Source organism: Necator americanus, chromosome II (genome assembly GCF_031761385.1).
Source record: "Necator americanus strain Aroian chromosome II, whole genome shotgun sequence".
Classification (NCBI taxonomy): Eukaryota; Metazoa; Nematoda; class Chromadorea; order Rhabditida; family Ancylostomatidae; genus Necator; species Necator americanus.
Genome location: NC_087372.1, coordinates 2,044,011 through 2,064,250, shown reverse-complemented (window position 1 = coordinate 2,064,250; position 20,240 = coordinate 2,044,011). Strand labels below are relative to the sequence as shown.

Genomic DNA, 20,240 nt, shown 5'->3' with positions numbered 1-20,240 from the left:
ACTGTTTCGGCAGCATGAGTCAGTTCTGGAATTTCATCCTTGCTGTCGGCACCATGTTAGATGCCATCCTCCGAAAGGTTTTTTCTTCTTACTGTGTGTAGCCAGGAAAATCATTGGCAGCCTACTAGGTTCCAATCCCTCGGATACGAACAGAACTCACGTATAATCCACCATCTCTTGTAGAGAGTGGAAAATCGGTAACTCTATAACTTTCGACTTCTCCACGAGAAAGTGCAATATCTGCAGAAATAATTCTGTCAACAACAACAGCAATAAAATATTTTATGAATGATTCGTTTTGCTTATAGTCACGTATATATCATGTGTTCATGTGACCTTTCTTTTCCGTGAAACTATGCAGTCACGTGGTGGGCGACGGGGAAAATGAAACAAAAACAAAAACAGAGACATTTCGTTGCAAGAACCCTGATTATTTATGAGAGTTCAAACTCCACGCAGTTGTATTCCTGAAAAAGTACTCTGATCTATTCTAGGTGATATTTCAACCAGAAAAAACTCTAATATGAAGAGATGAAAAGAAGATGTGAGTCTTTGAAAGTGCGAATTGCGAATCGTCACTTAAAAATGAGAGATTCTTTTTAAATACCGGAGTCTTCTGTTCGGGACCCAAAAAAATTTCTCAATTTTATTTTGAAGTGATCATTATTTGTACGAATTACTAATGAAACGTTAATGTGACTGACACTTGGTTGGTCACAATGGTTTTTGCAAAAGTTCCGCGTTTCCAGGCGAAGAGTTTCTGGCAGTTGGTTCTTTGCTGAACTGAAAACTCCACGAATCTACCAGAAATTCCTCCAAAAGCGTGGATATCCACCATGCAAGTAACAGTAACACATTGATAAGACACACTTGATGATCAGATTGACACACTTATTGATCAGATATCGATTTTTCCCGTCGGTTATATTAGCGGAAACGATTGTTACGCTAATGCGTTCCTTTATCATTCAGTTTTCACTTACGCAATGGCGATGACATTCAACCTACATGTGAGACACATGAAAAATATTATCCATGACTCCAGGAACCATCTCTTACTGATTTCAATCTTATTGCAAACGTATAAGTCTCTTAAATTTGGACTGTATATAAGAACAACGAGTTAGAACACTTCTGGAAATAAGAAAATCACAAATTCATCCACGAAAACATTCGATTACACTTATCTCTTCATTTATTTACATCATCATTCAACAGAATTATCTATTCCTTGTTAGATCTTCGACTTCAATTCTACCGCCGCTTGATCTCGTAAGAAACGTCGTAGAATCTTTCCAGACGGCGATTTCGGGATTTCATCGACAAAGACGACACCACCGGTGAGGAATTTGTAGGAAGATACTTTTTCTGTAAAAAAAGAACATCCGAATGGAAGAAAAAGTTTTGATGTCGATGTGAACTGTTTTTTTTTTCTCGAGAAAAGAGAAGGAAACAAATAGAGAGGAAACAATGGGGAGCGAAACTCAGGAGTTAAACATGGTCTCAATTGGCGAGGCATCCTATCTTTGGCTAAGGCTTATTCTTCATTTATAAGACCTGAGTCAAGAATTCTTCACCTTATCCACACAAGATTAGAGGATCAGGTACCAGGAAATAAAAACAAAATTAAAATGAAAATAATAAGAATGAAATAAATAAAAGTTTTGTGTTTAATTGCTGGCAAACAATTAAACTCATGAAATCTCTAGCTCATGACACACTGGCAGCGGAACTATCCCAACTGCGCCGCGCCGCACTGCACTTATGTTTATCCCGGCGGCTGCGGCGCGCCCGCAGTAATTCGCACACTATCTCTATTTCACATATTCCACATGCATTATATATGTATTGAAAGTGTTCTTATTTTACAGTGAAAAACTAGCTATTTCCGATGTTCTTTTCCAATAGAGATAAGGCCTAACAGAAATTAATGAATTAAATTATCTGCAAAGACTTATTTTTATTGAATAAATCAGTTAATGCAACAAGACTCACCTTCAATAAAATGCTTCACATCGGCCTCTGTAAGGGTCTCATTAGCTCTAACCACGTATGCCCTCGGTTTCTCACCAGTTTTTTCATCTGGCACTCCAATCACCGCCGCGTCTTGGATTTCTTTATGAGATAAAAGGATATCTTCGAGCTCAGCAGGAGCAACCTGGAAAGGGAAGTCTGGAGAGAGCGAAGGTCTGTAGAATAAAATACTGGATTTTTTTTGGAGAATACTAATAGTACCCTAAAAATACCAGGTAATTACCTGCAGTCCTTTCACTTTAATTAGCTCCTTCAAGCGATCCACAATGTAAGTCTGACCCTTGCTGTCCACGTAGCCAATGTCTCCTAGAATTGGAGCAGGATGGAGCTGATTGCGCCAAAGAACATGCGGAATAGCGAAATAAGGAAATATAGAAGATAAAGACGTTTGTTGTGCCTTAATTTATACTTTGGCGCCATGAATAAATACAGAAAAAAAGTAGTAAAAAGTAAATAAATACAAAAAACACAAATAAATCTGCAAAGTAATGAACAAAAGAGTAGACAAAGCCGAAACATTTTTGAAAGCAATATTCTGAAAAACTTTCTATTTTACGTACTTGCTGCTCGTTTAAAATAGATTGTTAGGGAATTTCCATGGAAATGTTATTTAACGAATGTAAGTAAGGAAGTGATTAGTACCCGTACTACATCCAAACTATTCTACTAACTCATTTGACGTACCTGTATGCAGCCATCCATCTGCGTCGATCGTCTCAGCAGTCGCTTCAGGTCGGTTCAAATATCCTTTCATAATCGTTGGACCACGAACACAAATCTCTCCTCTCTGGCCTGTTGCGACCTCATCTCCGGTGCCAATTGAGATTATCTGCAATGCTTAAAGACATTACCCCACGAATCTGGGGTGGTAGGGATCTCCGGATGGCTAATGACTATGCAGGATCGTAGATTGCAAAAACGGGTGGGATAATGCTCATTTCTTTTCGTTTTTTTGTTCATTTCGGGCCATTTTTTTACGGCAATTAGAAAGAAATGAGGAAGATCTCACCCGTTTCCGCAATCTACAGTCCTGTATAGTCTTTAGCAATCAGAAATTCATACCACCACAGATTCATAGGGTGATGCCTTTAATCGTCAATTACCAATTATCTCTACAATAAATCTCTAACTAATAGCCTTCAGTGATGTTAAGAACTCCGTTTCCGAGTCCTTTTTGATCTCTTCGTATATTCGTATACATACAGAGACACTAAAAACTTAAAATCTTATGCTTATTTATCCATAACTTTTTGTATTTTGTAAAATTTGCCAAGAAAAGTCGTTACCAGGATCCTAAATCGTATGCATGTTTAAAATTGTCACACATTTTCCAGCCAATATTTTAACGTCAATATACCGCTTCATAACTGCTCTCATTTGAGTTTTCCATATAACCTATAATTGGGAACCCACAAAACATTTTGCTAGTAAAACTTCCAATAAAAGTGGCCGGTTTACCAATACTTTATCTATTCTTTTATTTTCGCTGAAAACCTAAAATGATTCCAAAGTTCAGCAATTTCCCGAGCAACAAAGGACATGCAATGAATAAGTAGGAAATCACCACCTTTTGCTCGAATGTAGAGGCAATTTTTCCAACGTTTGTGAAATTAGTACGTGAGTCCAGAGGGGGTAAATGTGAAGCCATTCCACACTCAGTCATACCATATGCTAAAAGAAATTTTTATCACATCATTTTTGCTGATGCAAATATTTAATTTTTACATATTACTGCATGATACCAATGTTGCAGTAGAAAAGTCACTACAAATTGTCTAAAAATGAACCTAAGAGCTATTAACTGTAGAAGAAAATAGTAATAAGGTTTCATGCACGTAGCAACAGGAAACGTATGCAAAATGTAGATACGTTTCACGGATGACGTTACTCTTTTTACGCTCTATCTAAAGGGTCACCCGGCCCGGGAGCGGTAAGGTCCTGCAGCGCTCCTCCATTGCGCGCGCTTTTGCTCCGCCCATCTTTGTCTCTAATGAGACACACACTTTCGCGTTTCAAAGTTCACTTCATCATTTCGCCACCGAGCGGAGCGAGGAAAGAGGTCGAATGTGAGCTGATTAGAACATGAAACGCAACTCTCGAGCAGTGCAACCAGCTAGAAAGGAGGCGAAGGAGCTCCAGGTAAGCGATTTTCCTGAGATTGTCCAATAGCGTGGAGCACACTGTCCGCGCTCTGTTCACACGTCTGGGGACTTTGTAGGTCCATTGTGAGAAGCTGGTTAGGCTCTGTCCAGGTGGAGTGGATATATATGCAGCGCGGTGATTAAGACAGAGTATTTCGGTACGGGTCCTCCAAGGACCCACCTTTTAAGGAGTCTCAGAACAGGACTGGACACTAGGCATCTGGGAAGGCAACAATACGGAGAATTATAGGAGTCACACTTTGCGAATGTTCCAAGCGTTGCGTTACATGTCAGAACATGTAAGTTTGCAAGCAAGTCATTAGCTGAGGCCCTTCTTAACTGTTCTTCAATCCGCATTATGAGTGCCACAGGCAAGTCAGTTTTCTGACACTTTTGTTTCCCCTTTCATACGCAAATTAACGTTGCGCTGATTCCAGCGTCGTCATGCATATATGCAGAGTGTATAATGTAGACGAGGGCAAAAAAAAATCCAGAGGCACCTCGTCGATGTTCATGGGTATTAGCAAGAGCAAATTGTCGAATTCAGGGCGCAGAAAAAGAGCCGACCAATTGCTGCATCGAGAAAGCCAGTACGTAAGTGTGATGCGACATTCAACAGTCGGAGTGGGTTTGGCCGACACAGAACAGCAAAACATGCTGACGAGTATTCATCACCATGTCTCATCCGAAGAGAGAGCGTCGAAGAGAGTCACATTGATGGTTCGCAGCTTTCATGATGGTTTTTCCATCTAATTGTCGTTCACATCTTTATTGATATTATTTTACATGTGGTGCCTGCGATATCTGCACGTGTAATCTCCACGCCCAAGACTAGATTCGACTATTAATCTTAGCAGAACTTTCGCAGAGTGCACGTTCTATACGCTTGTTAACAATACTTAAAAACAAAGATTATTCGAGAGCTGACTATGTGTCCTTGTAGTTAGACAAGGCGGGTAAGTTCGAGTAAAGACAAAAATTGATTGTAGCAGATCGAAAAAAATCAAAAAAGGAAGGAAAACAACAAATAAAATAGAGTAAAGAAACAAACGTTATCTCGAAACAAATTCAAGGGTGCTTGTTTTTCCTTTGGCATGACCGGTCTTTAGAATCTCCGAAAAATTTTGCTGGCAGTTATTTCTTCGTATGTAGCTTTGCGATTGTTTTACTTTGTTTTGCAGTGCAAAAATGGAATTAATTGGTAGTTCCCTATGTTTTCTGGATACGATTTTTGTAGAGAAAAAACAACAGTCCTCGTCCTCGCATATTTGATGTCTGACATTCTTTTTGTCAGATCTACTTACAAATGTACATGTAAAATCGAGGTGTCAAATCACTTGTACCAGTCTGGATTTTGTTTACTAATTCAATTTTTCAAGCCAACACGACAAGCATGAGGATGCAATTTTGCTGCAGGCATACTGAACATGGAGAATGCGCTTTAGGAATACGAGGTGTTTTAAGTGGTTTGCTCTCGGACTGACTCCCCAGATTTCTCGAAAGTTAATTTATTTACTACATGATACATAATAATAAAAGAATTACATCTACAATGAATAGTTGAAACTTTACCTTGTGCCAAGTACCTCACGTGCTTATATTTGTTGAGGAACTCGTCACAGAGATCTTTTCCAGCTGGTGCTGCTCCAGTGAGAACAAATTGAAACGAAGTGAGATTGTAGTTGGAAGTCACAGGATGTTTTGTTAGTAGGAGAAGTATCGGTGGAACGAGCATCAGCATTTTCGGCTTAACATCTGAGACTGCGCGTGAAAAAAAAATCGGGAAAAAAGGAAGGGGAGAAAAGGAAAAGGGAAGTTGAAATCGTTGCAGACCTTATATGTTTGAATTGCATTCAAGAACACGGTAGGTTCGAATTTGGCAAAAATTATTCCAGTAGTTCCTTTGAGAAGCGTTTGATTCAACAGACCAAATCCATAAATATGATAGAAAGGTAGCATTAGAAGCAGATTCTCATTATGGTAATCCCAATTGGAGTCACCGAGCTTATGTACAATTTTCTCGTCGAAGTGACTAAAAGGTAAATGACTGATGATTCATTGGAGCTTAGAAGTGAAAACGGTGAGGACAAACCTGTTCACTAGATCCACCATCGTTGTGAAATTTTTATGGGTAAGCACCACACCTTTCGGAGAACCAGTGGTACCACTCGAATACGGTAACAATGCCATGTCATCTGGACTGGAAGCAAGAAGTGTTTATCAAATGTAACTAAGAGTTGTTAAGGATGCGTAATGCAGAAAGGAGTGGTAATAATTCATCCGAATAGTTTTGTAATGCATTATCAGACACAAATGCGAATTCTTATTGATAGGCAATCATAGACAAAGTGAGACTCTTTTTAATTGCGACGTTATTATTCTTTCTCTTCTTCTGTGTGATAATAAATGGACATGTGTACAAATACACCTTGTTTCTTTCGTTTTGCTAATAAATATTGGTCGGACATATTTCTAGGAGGAAATGTGACCTGCTAATATAGTTGGTCAATTAATAAGTCCAATTTCCATTATTGTTTAGAAGAACGCAGTACCCTTTTTATTCCCTTCGCCCTCGCAACGCGACACCACGGAATTGGGGTGGTGCCAATCGAAAGCATGAAGCGGCAGGCAAAGCCGAAAATTGCATGAGTTCCATTAGAATTGCACCCAGGATGGTTGTAACGAAGCGAAAACAGACACTGTTGGATTTGAAGAGAAAAAATTGCGGCAACTGGAGATTCGCGAAGCTGGGACACTGAGAGGAAACGGAGTTTGAATATCTACAAAAAGCTCGTAACAACAAGAAAGTAACGGGATAATCCTCGGTAATGGTTGGAAAATAGGCTATTCATGCTTTTTCTTTGTCCTATTCGTCATTTTGACTTCTTTTCAGCTCTCCAACCAATAGGTCTACAGAACACTTCCTTTTTCACTAATATAAGGATCAGCTGTCAATCGTCTACTAAGGGTGGCACTTGCTCCGATATAAGCTAAAGATTAAAAAGTAAAAAAACAGAAGAAATAACGTAATCAGTTTTGATTCAGAGTGGAGCGTAAGAAGTTTAATTGGTCAAGAACTAAAAAGTAAGATTTGGACAAACCTGAAGTTATACTTAGGAATAGCGATTACAGGTGTTTTAGTGACATTCTGCCAAGGTACAACGCTCTTTGGAAGCGTGCGAGTTGACTCCGGACATTGAACACAGATAATCGTCTGTAAGCAGATCGGCTGATTGTGGATCTCCCACGATCATCGTTGATTATATGAAAGATGGATAAAATGACCCACCTCCACATCTCGACATCTTTTTGTGGCTAAGAGGACTTTGTCCAGGTGTGCTTCATCCGTGATAACAACTTTACAGTGTGAATCCACAAACTGTCGCTCTAACTCATCTATAACACGAGCGGTTACTGAACATTTCACAAGGTGGGGGTATGAAACTATTAGTAAGCTTGGATTTTCCTTTTGATCTCTATCCAAAGTTTTGGAATGAAACAGAAATATGCCTTCTAATGAGAAAAAGACAAATTTTTCACCTTCAAATTGCGGGTCGATAAGGAGGTAGCAGCTTTTTAGCTTATTTTTCCAAATTGTTTAATTTCTTCCACTTTTTTCTTTTCTACTTGAGGTAGGGTTTTACTTGATAAAAGAAACTCTCTTTCTGGATAGATCATACTTTAATGGTCCAAAAATCTGAGAAAAAAACGGCTTCACTTACAGTCCGTAAACATTGCACTCGCTCCAGACATAGCTCCACCGCATAGCAATGCACCAAGGTAGAACACTGTATATTCGATACAGTTCGGCATCACCTGACAGCACACATCCAGGTGTCCATAGCCCCTGCAAAAAAATCACTGTGGTCACAAACTGAGTTCAAAGATCTTATCAAATAGAGTGATTTCCGTAGTTTCTCTTTTTCTCGGGAGTCTGAGCTTTTCTCTTTTTAGCGTGCACGAATGTCATGATGTTACCCTATATACGTAATAAAGCTGAATTCTAAGTTGAACTATTTTTTTTCTTCTCACCCAACTGCACCATTTTACTGTTGGACCATTCTAGACTCAGTGAAATTGGCGAGTTTTTGGATTTTTTCAATATCATTTCTCCGTAAATCAGTTTTATTGATTATCCGTAAAAATTCATTTTCTAACGAGTGGATCATATTGACAGTATATGTATTAAAACCTAAGAAAGGAAATTTTCTAGAGTTTTGATATGAAATAACGCATGTTGCCAAGAAAGAAATGAAGAAACAAAAATATATGGTAAAGCATAAAAATAATGAATGAAAGTGAAATAGAAAATAATTCAACAATCAATTCCTTTACTTTCATAAAAATAGATAAGGAGAATTCGTGAAAGAAGTGAATAACTGAGTGAAGTCGAATTTCGAAGCAGTTAAAACGGATAGGAAGAAAACCTGCTGACCTGCTTGAGAGGAAACTGGCTACGGTATATGCTTGATTGTAGATCTCCTTGAAAGTGATGCGAACTGCTGGATCTTCAGCGCTGATCTAAAACAGCAATATTGTAAACAATCTACTCTTCATATTGAATGCCCTCTCACTGGAAATAAAACTGACTATTGTAATTGAAAATTTATATAAAGGATAAACAAAAAAGTGCACGGCGATCAATCTTTATGGGGACTCGTCTACGCGTTCGACTTCAATATAGAATTCGTTTGAGGTTTCTGAATGGGAGTGCACCCCTACAATGAGTTCTGCGGTTAACCGATGTGTTAAGGAAGTGTTTTTATCCTCTCAGACACGTCTTGTACTAATTTATCGACTCCAGGAGGATGAGAGGGTTCGCGAGCACTAGGGCGGAATTAAAACTCCTACCGGTCACTCCGCAGCCGCAACAGAACTTCTTACCTCTGCGCTACAAACGACCCAAAGTTGTATATAAATATCAGTATTATTTCTTTTATAAATGTCAGGATGGATGTAGCACAGTCACTAAAATGTCCGCTGTGGCCGCACGTTCGATGGTTCGAAAACGTCCCAGAGCCAAACAAGCCTTTCATCCATCCAGGGTCGACAAATTGCTGTATCAGCTAATTGTCTGGGACGATAAAAACCCGGATATGATACATCGTCTGGCTACCGTAAATCATTTTATAGGCCAGATCGTGTTCCAAAACAAATCTGAACGATTGCGAGTTGCAGAAGAACGCACTACATCCCAAGTAGATTTGATCGTGGAAGAGTTTATCCTTTGTCCTCTTCTTATAAATGCTTCACAATGTTTTTCCTAGCAATGTTTTGAAACCGGTATACATTTCGAGAAATTTCTACATACTTTATTAAAGAATAGAAAACAGCAGATTCACATACAAAAGCTATTCGATTCGGATTCCTATCCATATGCTGTAGGATTGCCGTGAGAACTTTTTCATGAAGAGGAGTGTTGCACACAGGAACCTTAGCGTACGTGGAGAACAGGACCATTTCAAGAATGCTGGAATTTTTTTTGTAATAGGTTTGAAAATTTGGAACAAGAGGGCGTTCTTCCATTTCAAGAATGCTGGAATTTTTTTAAACAGATTTGAGAATTTGGAACAAGAGGGGGTGATTGAAAGTATATCAATATCAGCCGAAAATACTATGATACAAAGTTAAGAATGCTGAAAATAGCAATCAACTCCTCTTATCACGATGAAATGGTCTCCTACGAGCTATTAACATTGTGAGTAGTTTGATAACAGTAATCTTTAGACCCATACTCTATAAACATCGGTCAGCGTAAAGCGAATGGGTCTCCCGGGATTAAACTCTACATAAAAACAAAAAATTAGAAATTTCAGTCATTCTTTAGAACAGAATCAGAAAATAAGAAAAAAACACTCATTCCTACACTAAAACATTTGTTTTAGCTTATTTCATCATTTATTTACATCATCATAAAACTGAATCATCTATTTCTTGTTATATCTTCGACTTCAACTCTTTCGCCACTTGATCTCGTAGGAAGCGTCGAAGGATCTTCCCAGCCGGCGATTTCGGGATTTCATCGACGAAGACGACACCACCGGTGAGAAATTTGTAGGAAGATACTTTCTCTGGAAAAAAAGGAACATCCGAATGGAAGAAAAGGAATTGTTATCGACGTAGACTCTTTTTTTTCTCGAGAAAAGGGAATAGAAAATAAATTAGTAATGACATTACTGCGAAGAGAAAACAGTACGAAAAAGCGGAACTCCTCCAGAGTCCCAATCCGTGAAGTGCGCTATCTTTGACTATAGCTTATTATTTTTCACTAACTAGAGGATTATTTAAGGGCAAATAAAAGTTGCATTTAATTTCCTGCACCCTGCGGAAGAGATTATGACATGCTGGGAGAATCGAGCGACCTTGTACTTATGCTTATCCCAGCGACGGTGACGCGTCCGCAGTAATTCACCCGCTTTTTCAGTCCTACACACTCCTTATGCTTTTCATCATATGCGCATGAAATAAGCGACTCCTATAAAATTCCGGGTGTTTTTTTTCCTTTAGAAAAAAATATTCTCGGAAATTTCCTCGGTCTCGGCATACCTTGAGAGACAATAATGAAGTAAAAGAGAAAGCATAAAGTGCACGACATTGGTCAATCCCTATGGGAATACACCCATGGATTCTACCTTGTTTCAGAATCGAACACATCTACATCCTCTACAATGATCCACGCAGGAAGACCAATTTGTCGCGCGAGTGCCTTCGGGTACAAATCTGGTACCGATTTATCGACCCTGGATAGGTGAAGGATTTCGTTAGCACTAGGGCGATTTCGAACCATCGATTGAGGAGTTGCGATCAAACCTCTTGCCGGCTGCGCTACACTGCTGCCTTTTATTAGATAATCCAGCTAATAGCGTCAAATTCAGTTAATTTTAACTCACCTTCAATGAAATGCTTCACATCAGCCTCTGTAAGGGTCTCATTAGCTCTAACCACGTATGCTCTCGGTTTTTCGCCAGTTTTCTCATCTGGGACTCCAATCACTGCCGCGTCTTGGATCTCTTTATGAGACAAAAGTATGTCTTCGAGCTCAGCTGGAGCAACCTAGAAAGCGAAGTCTGGGGAGAGCAAAGATCTGGAGAATGAACTTTTGGATTCTTTTTTTTTCGAAGAAACATTATTAACAGTCTTAGGAATACCTAAGAAAAAATTATGTACCTGCAGTCCTTTCACTTTGATCAGCTCCTTCAGGCGATCTACAATGTAAGTTTGTCCTTTGTTGTCAACGTATCCAATATCTCCTGAAAATGGAGAAGGATGGAGCTGAGCGTTTAATTCCAAAATTCTATTGATTAACAATACAATTCTATTTGTAATCAGGACAAGGTAATAATACTTTTAGTCAGATTAGTACTCTCATATTTTTAAAGCACTGCCTGCTACATACTATTTGCACGCTATCGCACGTGAAAGAAAAAGTTTTCGCCCTTTTTTCCCGCATTTTTTCCACATAAATTCGCGAGATAGACTTTATATAGTCAAATACTTTCAATTCAATTTCATCCGTAGTCTGTTAATAAGGGATAAAGTGTCATGTTTTGCTGGTAGGAACTTTTGAAGATTAGATAGTCACAAACCTTTAGGGAGGACTTTTTTTGAAAATAACTGCCTCAGCATCAATCAAAATCAATCAAAGTGTGAACATAACGTAGATAACTTTTGTTTGACATTCACTTACAGATTGGTGCAGTAATTAATAAATAATAGTAATAATAGTAATAGCAATAATAATAGTAAAATAATACCAATAAGAAGGCAAATAGATAAATATGGTAGTAAACTAAGGATCACAGAAACCAAAGAAACCAAAACACTAGAACAGTTTAACCTCCAGGTTGGTTAGAATAGATAGAGTTTCAGATTTTCCTGGGAATATCTCATTTGACGTACCTGTATGTAGCCATCCATCTGCGTCGATCGTCTCAGCTGTCTCTTCAGGTCGATTCAAATATCCCTTCATAATCGTAGGACCACGAACACATATTTCCCCTCTTTCGCCTGTTGGGACCTCTTCTCCAGTGCTAGTTGAGATTATCTGAAATGCTCAATTATCCTTATTTATCAATCCAATAAATCTCCAGCTAGCAACTTATGCTGGAGTCGAATTCTTTTTCAATTTTTTAAAGAAGTATTTTCATATATCCACAAAGATATAGACGCTGCATAAACATAAATTCTAAACTTTGAAACTCCAGTTTTTTATTTCAAGAAATTTACTCAGAAATAATTTGTGACTGGAGTTTTAAGTCAATCAATCAATCAGTAAGTTAATCTCAAGTTTAAAAAAATTCAGTTCAACAAATATTCTTGCGCCATTAGGGTTTTATATCTAGAAGTTCGTCTACATCGAATTTTTTACAAACAAAAATCAGAATCTTTCATTGTATTGTTCAAATGCACTGAGAACAAAACTTTCCAAGTAATTTCCTAGAATTTCTGATAAAGGTAACCGAGTTTTCAGTGGGACGTTTTTTTTCTAATTCTTTAATCTTAGGTCTTCAGTTCCTACTTCTTTAAATTTCGCTAAAACACTGGAATGATTCCAATGTTCTGCAATTTTTCAAGGAACTAAAAAAATGAAAGGAATAGCCGAGAAACCCCCACCTTTTGCTCAAATGTAGAGGCGATTTTTCCGACGTTTGTGAAATTCGTCCGTGAGTCCAGCGGTGGCAAATGTGAGGCCATTCCACTTTCGGTCATCCCATATCCTGAAAGAATTTTCTTTTGCTTCATTTTAGCTTATGCGACCACTTCATGCAGAAAAAATTATCTATGTGCCTTCGAAACACCTTTTCTGCCTACCGTTTGCTTTCCTACCCGTGACCTTCGCTAACGGAAACTAATGCGTGAAACTGAAATCGCTAAGCCGAAAAGACGTAATAATAGAGGGGCGGGGAGTACGAGAAGACGTATAAAAACGCGACATAATCCATCAGAAGCACCAAGCATGACTGGCGACGTGAAGCACTGGGAAGCCGAAGCCCTCTCCCTCAGGAGAGTCGCCTTCTTGGGCGTTGCCCTATCCACCGCGGCTACGCTTATCTGCGTCGTCTCCGTGCCGATGCTGTACAACTACATGCAGCACATGCAGTCGGTCATGCAGAACGAAGTCGACTTCTGCAAGTCCCGCTCAGGAAACATCTGGAGAGAAGTCACCCGCACTCAGGTAAATTTCATCTCTGCTCGGAACATACAGCTCCAGTTCTTACAAGTCTTACAATGCCAATTTCTAGGTTCTCAGCAAGACCACAGAAAGCGCACTAAGAAGCCGCCGTCAGTCTGGCTACGGTGGTGGATGCTGCGGTTGCGGTGTTTCCCCACAAGGACCACCCGGACCACCTGGTCCAGATGGACAGCCTGGATCAGATGGAACACCAGGAGTTCCTGGAAAGGATGGTCCCGATGGACCACCAGCAACACCTGCTCCTCCCCACAACGGTTGCGTCGAGTGCCCCGATGGACCTCCAGGACCCCCAGGAAACCCAGGAGGAAAGGGAGCACCAGGAAACCCAGGATCAGATGGACAGCCAGGAGGAGCAGGAAACGCTGGAGCACCTGGAGCACCAGGACCACAGGGACCACCCGGAAGCGACGGACAGCCTGGAAACCCCGGTGCACCTGGAGCACCTGGACAACTCAGAGAAGTTCCCGGACCTCAGGGACCAGCTGGACCACCAGGACCACAAGGACCCCCTGGACCCGATGGAAATCCAGGAGCTCCAGGAAACAACGGCCAAGATGGTGGCCCAGGACTTCCCGGAGATAACGGAAACCCTGGTGGTCCCGGACAGCCTGGCGGCCCCGGTAACAATGGACCAGATGGAGACCAGGGAGGACCAGGAAGCTGCGATCACTGCCCACCTCCTCGCACTGCTCCAGGATATTAGATACCGAATCTATTCTGAGCAGCTTGTAGATGGTGCTAACTTTTATGTTTTAGCCATACGCCTAGTATCGAGGCCTGATAATGAATACCTCTTCGAGACATTGTACCTAACGTTCTACCTGAACATTTTAGAAACTGAAAATATTGTAAAATGTAATCGATGGTAGCTGAAAAATAGTGGGATTGAAAAAGATGGGGTCAAAATATTCATATTTCCTGAAATGTTGCTCTGAACAAAGGTGATTCACCAAAGTTTCGACGCCCTCATTAAGATACCTTTTTCTGGGATCAAAACGTAAACGCAGAAGTGCTGGATAATTCACGAGGATTATTCATATACTGGGTAGGAAGAAATCCTTTGTTGGTCCTAGGCTCTTGACCAGATCTCAACTGTATCGAAAGCTTATCATTGCACCACATTTTGTACTCTCGCTTCTTTAAAGGCAACATACCACGAATCTGAGGTGGTGCGGATTTCAGGTGGAGTATCCGTATACGGACGGGGTCGTAGATTATGGAGACGGGGGTAGTTCCACTCATCTCTCCCTGCATCATTGCAAGCAGCCGCCTACAGAATGCTGTTTTGTACGACGCCATCCATTGCAACGCTCCACCCCTTGCGCCGCCTCCACCCTGCGATTCGTCGAAAATCAATTCGAACCCGATAGGCAGTAAGGGACGCCACGTGTGCAAAGGTGGCGCGCTGCAATAGAAGGCATCGTACGAAACAGCGTTCAGAGGCCGGCTGCTTGCTGTGATTCAGGGCAAGATGAGCGGAACCCCCCCTCCCCCGATCTCCATAATCTACGACCTTGTTTACGGATACTCCACCTAAAATCCGTAACACCCCAGATTCGTGGTATGCTGCCTTTAATTGATGCTCAATTCTCAATATTTGTTTTGCAATAAGAAAGCAGGAATATATTTGAAAGAAGTAAACAGTTGCATTACCTTGTGCCAAGTACCTCACGTGCTTATATTTGTTGAGGAACTCGTCACAGAGATCTTTTCCAGCTGGTGCTGCTCCACTGAGAACGAATTGAAACGAAGAGAGATCGTAATTGGAGGTCATAGGATGTTTTGTTAGTAGGAGAAGTATTGGCGGAACGAGCATCAGTAATTTCGGCTTAACAGCATTGATTAAGTGTGAAAAAAACGATTAGAAAGAAAAAATGAGAAAAAAAAAAGAAAAATGAAGCTGGAGTTGTTCTGCTGACCTTATATGTTTGAATTGCATTCAAGAACACAGTAGGTTCGAATTTAGCAAGAATTATTCCCGTAGTTCCTTTGAGAAGCGTTTGATTCAACAGACCAAATCCATAAATGTGATAGAAAGGCAGTATTAGAAGCAGATTCTCCTTATGATAATCCCAGTCCGAGTCACCCAGCTTCGCAACAATGTTCTCGTCGAAGTGACTAAACGACGACAAAGTGAGTGACGATTCAACAGAGCGAAGGAGTGAAACTGGATGACCAACCTATTCACTAGATCCAGCATCGTTGTGAAATTTCTATGGGTAAGCACCACACCTTTCGGAGAACCAGTGGTACCACTTGAATATGGTAACAATGCCATGTCATCTGGACTGGAAGCGGAAGAAATTAGTTCGCTTTACGGATGGTTGTAACGGGGATAGTAGTGCGACAAGAAGTTTAGCGTACGTTTTAAAGAAAAGTTTAAAAGTATAGCATAGTATAAACAAAAAATTTCAACAGAGAGTATAGGTTCACGAGGCTGGGACCTCCTGAACATTTAGGAGAAGCTGATAATAACAAAGCGACAATTTCCCATTGAATAACTCTGTGTATAGTCGGACCAAAAGGACACGAAGCTCGATGCAACTGCGTTCGAAGCTGTGCGCTGAAGCGAGGTGGTTGGGACCAAAGGGGACACTTACTAAAACCACTCATCCCCCCGCAGTTCGTTGTGGTCCCACCTCGATTCCGACCGCTATTTCTACCGCACTGCTTTGAGCGCAGCCGCTTCGGCTACTGCACCGAGCTTCAGATCGTCGTTTAGAACATCGGAAGAAAAAAGAAAAAAAGAAAGAGGAAGGAAAGAAAATGGACAATAATCAACTTTTACGAGTAAGAGTTTCAAAATGCGCTCATTCACGGTTTTTTTTTTGTCCTGTCCACAGTTTTTGTGGCGCACCGCTCCAATAAGTCTATAAAAATGTTCCTTTTCCTCTAATCTGGTTATCACTTATCATTCGTCTACTAAAGGTGTGGTACTCCTTATCAAAATCTTTTCTTAAGTGTTTTGATAGAAGCTAGAGATTAAGCGATCGAGCATCGAGCAAATATGGCAACATGATTGGGGGTCAAGCGTGAAAAGATCAAATAGTCAAAAACCACAAAATAAAAATTTCAACTAACCTGAATTTATACTTGGGAAGAGCGGTTACGCGTGTTCTGATGACGTCATGCCAAGGTACAACACCGCTTGGAATCGCACGAGTTGATTTCGAGGATTGAACACAGATCACTGTCTGTAAACAGATCGATTGATTGTGGATCTTACACGATTATCGATCATCGTTGATTTTAGGAAAGTTGATGGAAAAAATCACCCACCTTCACCTCTCGACATCTTTTCGTGGCTAGCAGGACTTTGTCCAGGTGTGCTTCATCCGTGATAACAACTTTACAGCGTGAATCAAGAAATTGTCGCTCTAATTCATCTACAAAACCGAGCGGTTACGGTATTTTTTCATATGTTTGAGGCTATAAATCTGATTCGATGTGGATTTTTCCGACAATTTTCTAAGATGTTCTATTCAGAGTGTGAATTTATTTTGATCTCTGTTTTTAGGAGAGAAAAACCGGCTCTTCACATTCATCGATAAAACAATAATTGTACCCAAACTGTTGAACTTTTTCTATATTTAACAACTTTATCGATTTATCTTAAATACAGTAATACAATACTTTTGAACTCTAAAGCGAACAGATCAATCAATCCTCAATCTGATCGGAAAGAATCCGAAAAAAAACGATATCAGGCGGGAATTTCCTATTCCAAATGTTCGGAGTTGAGGGAAAAACGAGTTTTTTTTCCTGCGAAACAACGAGCGCAGAGCTAATTCGAAGAAATAAATGGGATATGCCAAAAGTAGGAATATAAGTTATTTCTACCAAACATTATTAAAGGTCCTTAATATTATTAATTAATTAATTATTCTTAATTATTCTTTTTAGGCTATCTACTATGTGAAAAGCGCAGAGCATAGTATCGAAATAGAGAGTACTACATAGAACTCTCTGGATTTCTCCTTGAAGAACGGCATGATTTGATTTAAAGAAAACATTTTCTGGATAGATAATTGATTAATGGTGCAGGAATCTGAGAAAAAACGGCTTCACTAACAATCCGTAAACATCGCACTCGCTCCAGACATAGCTCCACCGCATAGCAATGCACCAAGGTAGAACACCGCGTATTCGATACAGTTCGGCATCACCTGACAGCACACATCCAGATGTCCATAACCTCTGCAAAAAAAAATTAACTGTGAGCACCAACAGAGTTCAAGGATCTCATCAAATAGAGTGGCTTCTGTGGCTCTTCGTTTTTTCGACCCCGAGTGGAGTCTAAGCACACCTAATTTTAACACGGGAGCTTTGTACGGCAATATCCAAAAATTAATACCGTTATATTCCGAGAATAAGCTATTTTTCCACTACATCGTCTCAACAAGGGACCAAATTGGATGCAGTGAAATTAGAGAAAGTGAATTTTTATATTACCATTTCTATCTATATCACCTTTATAGAAAACCCGATTAAAATAGACCCTAAGAAGAGGATAATTTATCATAAACGTGATTTCACGTTACATTAATTCCTATTTAGCCTCAGGAAACTTTTTCTTGAAATTTTACCAGCATTTTTTCTTACAAAACTAAATTCTCTGGTACTTTCCTCATTGAAACTTTCAAGAAGAAGATTAAAAACGAAAAGAATACATTTTTTTTTGAGTTCCAATATATGAAAAGAAATGTGTCACTTGAAAAGGAAAAGTAGGGAAATAAAGATATATAGTGAAAGATTTGAAGAACAAATAAAATATTCAAAAAGTATAAAATTATTCGATAATAAAGCTCAGTGCTCAATGATATAAAAAGAAAATTGTATAAAAAGAAAAAATATGTAAAAAGAAAACAAAAACTTTTAAAAATTAGAATAAATAAAATATAACAAAATATTAGAGCATACAATTAAATAAAACTAATCAATTGTCAATTTTATTTAAAATTAAACTGTTCAATAATAAATTTCACTACGTTCATGGGAAAAGATGAGGTGAATTACAATGGAGGAAGCGAATACGCCTGGATTTCCAAACAGTTACAAATAAGGAACAGAAAAAAAAACGCTTACCTGCTTGAGAGGAAACTAGCTACACTGTAAGCTTGATCGTAGATCTCCTTGAAAGTGATTCGATTTGCTGCATCTTCAGCGCTGATCTAAAACAACAGGGTTGTAAACACGTAAAATAGAATAGAAAAATTTAAAAAAAGAAAATAAATATAAAAGAAAAAGTTGAAATAGAATGTAATCACAATAAATGTAGAATCAATGATAATAGATTAGAATAATCTAAATATAAATAGAAATACAATAGAATAGTCTACTTTAGTCAAATATTTATATGTTATATGTTTCTTTATATAATATAAATATTATTATTTTTATATTATTATCTCACTTTATGGTTATTTCTGAGATTATTCTGTAGCGAGAAAATTGATTTAATTGTTATTTTCTCATTATTAAAAATTATATAAAAAGGGAAAAATATGATGTAAAAAGAAAAAAAAAATTTTAAAAATTAGAATAGATAGGATATAACAATATATTACAGCATACAATTAAATAAAATTAATTGATTATCAATTATATATATGATTATTTTGAAAAAAAAAATAGTTATTTAAAAAAAAAGATGATTTTGAGAGTTTCCTTCGTACACTGTCACAGAGAAACAGATTCACATACAAACGCAATTCGATTCGGATTCCGGTCGATATGCTGTTGGATCGCTGTGAGAACTTTTTCATGAAGAGCCGTGTTGCATACAGGAACCTTAGCGTACGTGGAGTGCAGGACCATTTTAAAAACGCTGAAATTTAGAAAATAGATTTTTTCTCAAGAAAAATTGGAGCAGATGTGTAGTAAATTGACTGTAAGCTTCGCACAATGTCACGTGAAAATTCTTTTGTACAAAATAAAAGGATGCTGGAAACATCAATCAACTCTTGTTATCACCGAAGAAATGTGCTTCTACAAGGTCTTAACATTGCGAATGGTCTGATAACAGTAATCTTTGGACGTAGACTCGGTAAATAATCGGTAAACGTAATGAAGCGTAAACGACAGCGCAGTCGACGACTACGTTGGAGTCAGGAATAGAGTGTAATTCGGCCGGGGGTCGCATAGATGTCATGTAAACAAATTCCTAATAGATAGATGTTAGGAGAAATAATAATCAAGGTCAACAACGATAGTTCTCGAAGCGATAAAAATTATCATTTACACACACGATTTATCTTGCCCGGGTTAATTCTCACCTTATCTACGTTAACTAGCCGGTAGTACACTGTAGTAAAGGTCAGAGTTCATAGTTCCTCGCTCGCGAGAAAATGCCAGCTAAGCGATTTCAATCAGACGTTTTTTTTTCATTGACCTCCCATTTCACTGAAAAATTTTCTCTATTCGTTATCAATCTTTCACAGTTATTCTATCATCGTACCATAAAATTGTAGAAATTTATAACGGTAATGTGATTGGTATAACTAAGAAGAGGGAAAATAATTATGAGGAATTAATCGCCTCACGTCTTCATTTCCCTTTTTTCCACTTTTTCTATTTTTTCCCTAATTTTTACTTCCTATCCCTGCTTTTATGGATTTATTTGGCGCTGTAATTCATTTCTCATCAGACCCCAGCTATAGGGATCGAACACAAGGCCTAAAATCTCATGGATCGCTTTCCCTTAGGTGCTGATTGCCCTCAGCTTATTCATGCGATAGGAAATATGAAACATAGAAAAGATTAGTGAAAAAAGGGAAAAAGAGAAAGAAAATGAGAAGAAAAAATAAAAAGAAAATAAGAGTGAAAAAGAAAACAAAATAGAAAAAAATAAATTTAAGAAATAAAAAAGAAAA

At 38.8% G+C, this 20,240-nt stretch overlaps 3 protein-coding genes across 6 annotated transcripts; 1 reads left to right on the top strand and 2 right to left on the bottom strand.

Moving 5' to 3' along the window:
• Positions 1–1,234: 1,234 nt before the first annotated feature.
• RB195_016615 (uncharacterized protein) lies at positions 1,235–12,917 on the bottom strand (the record flags this gene model as incomplete). 3 transcript variants are annotated; one of them, XM_064183224.1, is made up of 17 exons in its annotated part: positions 1,235–1,368; positions 1,996–2,158; positions 2,258–2,340; positions 2,719–2,863; positions 5,767–5,922; positions 6,009–6,207; positions 6,268–6,375; positions 7,277–7,389; positions 7,465–7,589; positions 7,898–8,022; positions 8,611–8,696; positions 9,522–9,645; positions 10,808–11,000; positions 11,066–11,228; positions 11,343–11,425; positions 12,075–12,219; positions 12,789–12,884. In XM_064183224.1, the coding sequence occupies 17 exons, from the start codon at positions 12,882–12,884 to the stop codon at positions 1,235–1,237; spliced, it is 2,241 nt and encodes a 746-aa protein (XP_064039106.1). The 3 variants fall into 3 exon arrangements, with proteins under 3 accessions (XP_064039106.1, XP_064039107.1, XP_064039105.1); XM_064183226.1 differs by lacking the exons at positions 10,808–11,000; positions 11,066–11,228; positions 11,343–11,425; positions 12,075–12,219; positions 12,789–12,884 and adding an exon at positions 3,602–3,705 and having other exon boundaries at positions 5,748–5,922; positions 9,522–9,635; XM_064183225.1 differs by lacking the exons at positions 1,235–1,368; positions 1,996–2,158; positions 2,258–2,340; ... (8 more) ...; positions 9,522–9,645; positions 10,808–11,000 and adding an exon at positions 10,113–10,246 and having other exon boundaries at positions 12,789–12,917.
• Positions 12,918–13,131: 214 nt separating this feature from the next.
• On the top strand, positions 13,132–14,071 carry RB195_016614 (uncharacterized protein; the record flags this gene model as incomplete). Its single annotated transcript, XM_064183223.1, has 2 exons — positions 13,132–13,350; positions 13,418–14,071. 2 exons carry the CDS (start codon positions 13,132–13,134, stop codon positions 14,069–14,071), a joined length of 873 nt encoding a protein of 290 aa, XP_064039104.1.
• A 35-nt stretch (positions 14,072–14,106) lies between these two features.
• Positions 14,107–19,185, bottom strand: RB195_016613 (uncharacterized protein; the record flags this gene model as incomplete). 2 transcript variants are annotated; one of them, XM_064183221.1, is made up of 9 exons in its annotated part: positions 14,107–14,189; positions 15,022–15,196; positions 15,288–15,486; positions 15,549–15,656; positions 16,450–16,562; positions 16,648–16,754; positions 17,441–17,565; positions 18,454–18,539; positions 19,072–19,185. In XM_064183221.1, the coding sequence occupies 9 exons, from the start codon at positions 19,183–19,185 to the stop codon at positions 14,107–14,109; spliced, it is 1,110 nt and encodes a 369-aa protein (XP_064039102.1). The 2 variants fall into 2 exon arrangements, with proteins under 2 accessions (XP_064039102.1, XP_064039103.1); XM_064183222.1 differs by lacking the exon at positions 14,107–14,189 and adding an exon at positions 14,359–14,773 and having other exon boundaries at positions 15,036–15,196.
• Between the last annotated feature and the right edge of the window lie 1,055 nt (positions 19,186–20,240).